The 8,121-nt window shown below is 42.6% G+C and overlaps 1 protein-coding gene across 1 annotated transcript; it reads right to left on the reverse strand.

Annotated features, from left to right (window-relative positions):
• Positions 1-724: 724 nt before the first annotated feature.
• On the reverse strand, positions 725-7,381 carry BLOC1S2 (biogenesis of lysosomal organelles complex 1 subunit 2). Its single transcript, XM_087824506.1, has 5 exons — positions 7,294-7,381; positions 6,800-6,916; positions 3,590-3,709; positions 2,771-2,875; positions 725-1,183 (listed from the first exon to the last, which is right to left on the reverse strand). Exons 1-5 carry the CDS (start codon positions 7,355-7,357, stop codon positions 1,152-1,154), a joined length of 438 nt encoding a protein of 145 aa, XP_087680632.1. The 5' UTR covers positions 7,358-7,381; the 3' UTR covers positions 725-1,151.
• Positions 7,382-8,121: the final 740 nt, after the last annotated feature.

Below are 8,121 nucleotides of genomic sequence, written 5' to 3' on the forward strand. Positions count from 1 at the left end.
CAAAAGCAGTTCTAAGAGGAAAGTTTATAGCTACACATTATTAAGAAAAAATACCTCAAATAAACAACCTAACATTACACCTCAAGAAACTAGAAGAGTAAACTAAGCCTAGAGTTAGAAGACGGCAGGAAATGAGAGCGGAAATAAAGGAGAATCTAGAATAGGGGATAAACAGTGGTGGTCTGGGACAGAGACAGCGGAAGTGATGGAAACAAGTTAAGAACTGTTTGGAGGTGGAATCTGGGACCTCAGGCACCTTCCTTGCTGCTAACACCCAACTCTGCATAAGATTACCTGCCTTCTAAACTAGACTGGTGCGTCAGTATCCTACACCCACTGACGTCTTTACTTTAGTCTGGGAGGAAGATGATCAGGTTCCCAGAAGCCCCCCTGACCCTGCAAACACAAGCAGGACAGTATTTTATAAAATGCTTTATTTTATGAGTGGCAGCCCCAAAGCCCACCTCACACATACACATCCCGTCTTTGTCTTTATCACATTTCCAAAAGGGAGTACATGTCAGGATGTCATCCATCCCCAGACACCTGACTCACACAAAGAGACAGGAGGGACCCATCACATACACCAAGCTATCGCAACACCTCTTTCACTGTTTCTGCTCAGTCTGGAAGACTCACCTGAAATTATTTTAAGATTTTCTATTATTTGCAATGTTATGGAAAAGTAAATTTACTGAAACTCACAAGATGAACTGTGAAGAAGTTTGTTTTGTTTTCCTTTTTTATTTTAGATTCTTGTTAGCAATACATTAGCTTCAATAGAAAAAACCACCATTTACACAGTAACTCAAAATCCAGCCACTTAAGAAAATAACGTAGAGAAAATAACCCCTCATTTGATTCGACTGAAAAGCCCAGGTTTATCCTGAACTTTCAGAGACTCTGTGTCCTAAATGGATAATTAAGCATTCAAGTAAAAGGTAAGGGGTTTTAAGTGTGCGTTTCTGAAGGATACTGGCCCAAGAGAAATTCAGGAGTAGCCACAGTTCTCCAGTTTACTCCAGTAGTGGGATGTTTCTGAGATGGCCAGCATGGTTTCCTTTTGAGGAGTTTTGACAATTCATCAGCCTCAAGATTCAGGTCTCATTCTTCCACATTAAAAAAGACTTTGTTCCACAGGAATAAGTTTTTCATCGCTTCTCCAGCTTCTTGTATTTGGCTTCTGTGCAGCAGGCGGGGGGGAGGGGAGAAATTGTATTTAAAACTGGCTCTTACAAAGATATTTTTTCATTAGCACTTCCTAGCAAGCTAAAATATGTCTGTTACATTTTTTAAAAATGTATTGGCTTCAGTCTCATCAGCTGTTCAAACTGTGTCCAAATTGTAGGCACACAATAAATGTTAACTACCGCATTAGCTAAGGACAGATATTTGGATATCTATCAAAATTTTATTGATAGGCATAGGTTAAGGTAAGAAGTTAAATACACACACATAAAGGACCCAATACAAGTTTACTATGTTCTAACCCTGTCAACAGTGCCTCCTTGGATGGTTCCACCAGGAGTAAGCAGATCTACTGGCACTTGAGCCACCAGGAGCATGAGAAATTGCCTCTCCAGGCACTGCACCAGGCACCCTCTGGGAGCTGGACTGGAATTCTCAGGAAGTATAAATGTATGTTTCACCTTTTATTTTCTTATCCCCGGAAAGCAATTTTGAAAGATATAAAGATCTAAAAAATCATCAAATAGGCTTTCTAATGTAATGAATTCCCTTTTTCTTTAAAACCTTAAAAGCACCTTGGTACAATGCCTTCTATATAGTAAGGTTCACAGTCACCATTCAGTAAATTTAATTGTAGACAATGAAACTGTTAATCACCACCCACATCAAATCTCAGTCTGCTATAAACCACTCTCTTGAAGTAGTCAACAATTGTCAATGATGAAAATTATATCTAGGATAAAAACAACTTTGTTATTTTTAGTCATAGATATGAGCCAGACCAGTTAGCAAGCCATCAACACTAAAAGTACAGCTTCCACCTTAAAGAAAAAGTAATATTTCAAGAAAGCCCTTGACTGACTACTCTGTTTTTTAAGACATATGTATCTACATTATTAAAGATGCTCTAGCTCTAGCCTGCTGAACCACAGTTAAAAGCTTGAGCTCTATAATCAATCAGACCTGCTTTGGAATACAGCTCTTCCACATACTAGCTTTGTACCTTTATGTAAGTTATTTAACCTCTTCAAACACAACCTCCTCTATAAAATAGGGATAAAATCCTGTACTTACCTCATAGGTTACTGGAAGGATAAACAACAGTGTATATGCAAAGCTTAAGAACAGCGCCTGACATAGCAAGTACCCAGGAAATGTTATTTGTATTACTACTGCTGCTACTAGATTATTCTCGCTAGGTTTTTGTGAAGATTAAAATAGATCACTGTAGCCCTGGCTGGATGGCTCCGTTGGTTAGAGCATGTCCTGTGCTCCAAAAGGTTGTGGGTTTGATTCCTGGTCAGGGCACGTATGTAAGTTGCAGATTCAATCCCCAGTCGAGCCCAGTATAGGAGGCAACCAATCCATGTTTCTCTCTCATATCAATGTCTCTCTCTCATATCAGTGTTTCTTTCTCTTTCTCTCTCTCTTTCTCTCCCCCCCTTCCTCTCTCTAAACAGATCCTTGGGTGAGGATTTTAAAAAGACCATTGTAGGTACATCATAAATATTAACAATCATATTGGCTAAGGTCATGCTGGCAGGTACTCTTATTAAATGAAAACAGAAATAAAAATAGTTACCCAGTTTTTTTGAATATGCATCCAACTTGTAGGCTGCCTGTTCAAGAGCTGCTACCTGCTCCTCAATTACATTGATTTGATCCAGATAAGGCTGTAGTTCAGCATCTTGAAAAACAAAGACAGACCACATGTTTATATGGTCTCAACAAGTTGAACAGAAAATAGTGAAAAGTAAAAATGCTAGTGTCTCTCCAGCTCTGCCTAAGACACACAAGGTGGGAGGCCATGATTCTGATCATTAGCAGGACAAATGCCTTAAAAGACAGTAGCTAGCTGATCAGGCATGACTGTGACCTAAACAAAGCAAGTCTCTTTCATCCATTAACTTTGTCTCTTTTAAATTCCTTGTTCCTCAAACAATCTTTCCTTCCATTACTGATTCCATTTCTTGGGTACTCCCGGACCAAGAAAGGGATAGAGAACACAAATATAAGCTAATGGGAAAAATATTCTACCAGTCTAAATTAGCAATTTCCATTTATAGAGGTTCTGGTTTTCTGTTTACAGCGTAGTCCTTTATGGATTTCATTGTTAAATCAATTCACTGATTTCATTGTTAAATCAGAATCTGGCCACACTTTCTTTCCCCCATCCCTTTCCAGGAATAACCTGATCAAATCAAGATTTAGAAGCAGAAATAACCATACCACCAAAACATGCTGCTCCTCAGAATGGAAGAAATTCACCTTAACTTTGTAATTCACTTTTAGAAAATGAGCTCCCTGAGTACAGGGGCCATGTTCCCTCTCCTTCTCCATGGCCCCAAGCACAAAAGAACATTTATTACAAACATGTTTAATTATAAAAATTATTACTTACACTTCTGGTTTAAGTCCTTTAAGTTTCTACTAATGTTTATAGCAATATCTTTCATTTCAAGATACTTCAGGCTGGTTAATTTATTCATATTTTCCAGGAGCTTATAGTCTTCACTGGTGGCTTTAAAACAAACAGAAGATAAAATGCTTTTAATATCTATCTTATATCATTGGAATGTGGAATTAGAGGCCAAGTGGTAGTTCAAGGCAGGATCTAAGGAATGTCAAAGGAGGAAGCCACTTTTGATCTAAGACGTTTATACTCAGCCTGTGTACTCTGAATGTCTAAGTAAAAACTCAGGCAACAATCAGCAGACTATTTAAACCAAGTAAGTCCATAAACTTCAGGATCTGGGTTAGCAAGGGATATGATAAACTATGTCCTGAGAAAAGAGAAGTGAAATAGTCTTGGTATTTCTAGTGTGAAAACATGTAAATTGGGGAACTGTGTCATATATATATATATATATAAATAAATATAAAACTAGGACATCATCACTTCTTAGTAACTCACTTATTACTGTGTGATTCTATATTGCATTTTATGCACTGACTTTTCCAAACCATTTGCCTGCTTCTCATATCCTCAATTCTCTTCCCCATCCCTACTCAAAGCACATGGCTTCTACTCCAATTTTCCAGAAAGCCAAGCCCACTTACATAAGCTTTTTGCCTCACTTCAAAATTTCTCTGTACCTTAATATCTTCCCAAGAGGCAGAAGTGCTCCTGTTCCTGCCAAGACAACAACTCCTGCTGTGCTCTTGATCTCCAATTCTTCTACCTCTTCGGGGCTTCTCTTCAATCATCTCCTTTCTCTTGTATTTCCAAACTCTTTCCACCCTGGATCTTCCTCTCTATCTAGAAATATATTCAGGTTTCCTCCAGTCCAAAAGCATTCATTTGCTCAGAAAAGCAAAGGAAGTTCACTGCTAACCCTTTTGAAAGAGTAGCTTACACTCACTGCTTCCTCTTCCTCACCATTCACCCACGTGAATCCTTGCAGTCTGGCCTCTGTCCCCACCATCTTGAGAAATTACATGTTCCAAGGTCATCAGTGCTCTCCTAACCATGAAATCCATAGTTATTCTCCTGAACCTCGCTATAGTATCTGACACTATGATCTCCCTCTCTTCAGGAAATTCTCCCTTGGCTGCTAGAGCACTGTACACTGTGTTACACTGATTTTTAAATCTCCTTCTAATGGTTCTTTTTAGGTTTCTATCCAGATCCTTTTTAACCCAACATCCTTAACTATCGGTTCTCAGCTTTTCTCAGCAGTGACATATAACTGATGTTTATATGAGTGGCACAGTCCCATGGCATTCCCATTGTGCTCCCTTTCAAACTCAAAAAAGCATTTGTGCAAGTAAGAATGACTATCGGGGGAAATTACAATCTGCTTAATATTAATTTTATTAATCATTTGAAAACCTGGGTACTTTAAATACTGTTATTAAAAACAAATTAATTGCCCTATACCAGCATTCCCTGAGATTTTAGTCAAGGCGCTCTTATCTACCTCTAAGCTCTTCTTTGCCAATCTCATCCTGCACCGCCTCAGCTCACAGCACTATCCAGGTGGCTCCCAAATCAGTTTCTCCTATTCTGATCACTCTTTGAACTCTGGACTCATGTGTGCAAGTCACCTAAGTCTTAATAATAGTCAACTGAGTGTCTTGGTAATATCTAAAATCAGCCAAACCATACCTGAAAATATTATTTTCACACTAAACATGGTTCCTCTTTCCAAGTTCCCTATTTTGGTTGATGGTAACACCCAGGCTTAATAGCTCAAACACATCCATCTTAAGTTACTCCCATCCCCCAATACCCACTTTAACAAGTTCTAAAAATTCCACTTTTGTAATGTTCTTGCACCCATGACCTCCTTTCCATTCCTTTACCACCCCTCTGTCATAGACCACCATTACTTTTCACCTGAAATACTGTTCATCTGTTTCCATCTCTCTCCTCCATAGCCATAGTCTCTACTATCAAATTAGTCTCTTTAAAACAGACACTCAAATACTTAGGAGCCAGCCAGATCATGTAAATGAGTGAAGCAAGTCAGGTGTTTGCATATTAAACACCTACGAAAGCTCACTTCCACAAAGAATATGCTCTCTCCCACTTCTTGGAATATGTGGTCCTCTTATTCTGTCACTTACTTTACCAATTTTAATAGAGATATTGGTGCAGAAAACCACTTCTGCACCAGTACTAAAAACACAATATAAGAACAGTTGCAAGTGGCAACTGACACTAGGTCTCAGTAAAAGGGAATGTAGGGAGAAACTGCGCAGCACTAGTCCATTTAAAGGAGACAGCTGCTCAGCTCTAATCAATCATAGCCTCACAAGAATGGAAGACTATTATTGCCAAATCTTTAGAATTTTTAAAGAAAAGCCCGAAATCTAGATTTTCTTATTTGGTTTCTCTTGCTCATAGATAGACAAAATGATGGGTAATCAGACTGAGAGAGACAAGCCCTTCTATTGTGCATCAGGCCTTTTCTCATAGATTCTGGCTCCCAAATTTAGCTCACAGCAATTTCCAGTGGAAGTAAAACAATATAATTAACTGCTTATGAGAGGCCACACTGGACCAGACTTCACCTTTTGGACCCTCCTCCACACATATATCATGTGGAGATACACCATGAACCAAAAACTTAATCATGTCCCAAGGGGTGAGTCACCAAATCCTCAAACCAACCTAATCGGTACCTAAACCTGCAGGTCACTCCCCATTCCCCAATCCCCAATCCCTTTTCTCTTCGCCCCAGTAAATAACAGTAGTGTGTTAGCCAAACACACTACTCACTAATTCCACTTCACTCACTCACTAGTTGGGGCAATCCACTTTTGGGGCAATCATTCCCTTCACAACCCTGCTTAAAATACTCTTCCCCCAAGGAAGCACTTCTTGATGAATTCTTTTTTGTTTTCTCAGCGATAGTCTGCAATACGGAGACCTATAGAGTTGTATTAAGTTCTTATGTGTTTCTAAAGATAGTTCGTGAATTCCTCCAGGGAAGGAATGGACCCCTTCCCATTCATGATGGCCCCCAACTTCCAACAGGCAGTTTCAGGGCGGGGCGGGGGGCGCTGGCCGATGCTGCTGAAGCACCTCCCAGGTCTCCCCAAGCCGGACCGCAGCTCCAGCGCGGGGTGCACCGCACCACCCGAATCAACCCAGACCCCGCCTCACCGGTCAGTTCCCCAGTCAGGTAAGTTGCCATTTTGGAGAACATGTCCCGACAGAGCTCCGTGATGTCAGCTTCCGCGGGCTCCTTCGCCTCCTCGGCCGTCTCCACGGCGGCATCGTCTGGATCAAGGGAGAATGACTAAGTGTCCCGCCCACACGCGGTCCTAATCCAGCCACAGCATCGGCTCCCCACATCCCTCCACCTGTCCTCACTCGACCGAGTCGGCGAAATTCTCCCTGTGCCATAATTTCCAGCCCCTCACTTCGTCCTCGCTCCTCTGTCACATCAACTCTGCTCCCTGCACCGGCTTCAGCTCGCTCGCGATTCCGCGGCCAAACCGTCTCACTCGCCGGGACCGAACACGGGACACACACTCGCACACACAGCTCCGCCCCTCCGCCCCGCGCGCTCCTGCCAGGCGAGCCCCGGCATCGGGGCCGCAACCCGGGGCCCCGGGCCTCCCCCTGGACACTTCAGCCCCATCCACTCGGCGCACCTCTCACCGGCTCCTCTCGGAGGCTCGCCGGGGCGCTCTCGGCCGCCGCAGCCGCCGCCGCCATGCTCCGGCCCGCGCCGCTTCCGGTTCGGGATGCGTGCGCATGCGCCCCGGGAGAGCGCCGCCGCCCCCGCCCCGCCCCCCACGAGCCCCGGGTTCCCAACGCTGTCTCCCGGGTAAGTCATGCCGCCCGCTAATGAGCAATAAAATGTCAACCAGAAGCCGAAACCGGAGCTAAGAAAGGTTATCGTGAGTTGATCCACTGCCAAGAGGCGCGACGTCTGGTACTGAGGATGCGCTCGTCCCTGCGGCCACTCCCAAGAGGGGTCGTTAGTCGGACTCGCCGCCTGCCTGGGTCTCGTCTGCCAACCGAAGGCGCCGGAGACGGTCACCCCCCGCAGACGCCGCACCCGGGCTGGTGTTGGTCGCCAAGGACTGCTTCGGGAGCCCACGCTTTTGAAAGAAGGCTCCAAAAAGCCAAACGGTGCTGCAGAGTTATTAAATTGAGAAACTCTGTGTGCATGGTGTGAATGACTTTTAACTGGGTATTAAATCATAGAGTTAACAAGTTGTAACTTAGAGTTACATTCTCTGAAAATTTGCCTTTTTGCTCCCAGTTTTTGCTAAAATCTGATATACTGGATACTTTAGCATAATCCCAGAATTATATAATTTTGTTGCATATAAAAGCTACCTTTTATAACGTTTATTATTTATTAATTTATTAATGCCATTCTTTAAAAAATGAGTGAGAAAGTAGTCTCATTCAGGCTTAGGAAAACCTTCAGGCTTTGATTCCTGAGCCGAAATACTCTCCCTTCCAAAGTC

The sequence above is a fragment of the Miniopterus natalensis genome, chromosome 14 (assembly GCF_054644295.1).
Source record: "Miniopterus natalensis isolate mMinNat1 chromosome 14, mMinNat1.hap1, whole genome shotgun sequence".
In the NCBI taxonomy this organism is placed as follows: domain Eukaryota; kingdom Metazoa; phylum Chordata; class Mammalia; order Chiroptera; family Miniopteridae; genus Miniopterus; species Miniopterus natalensis.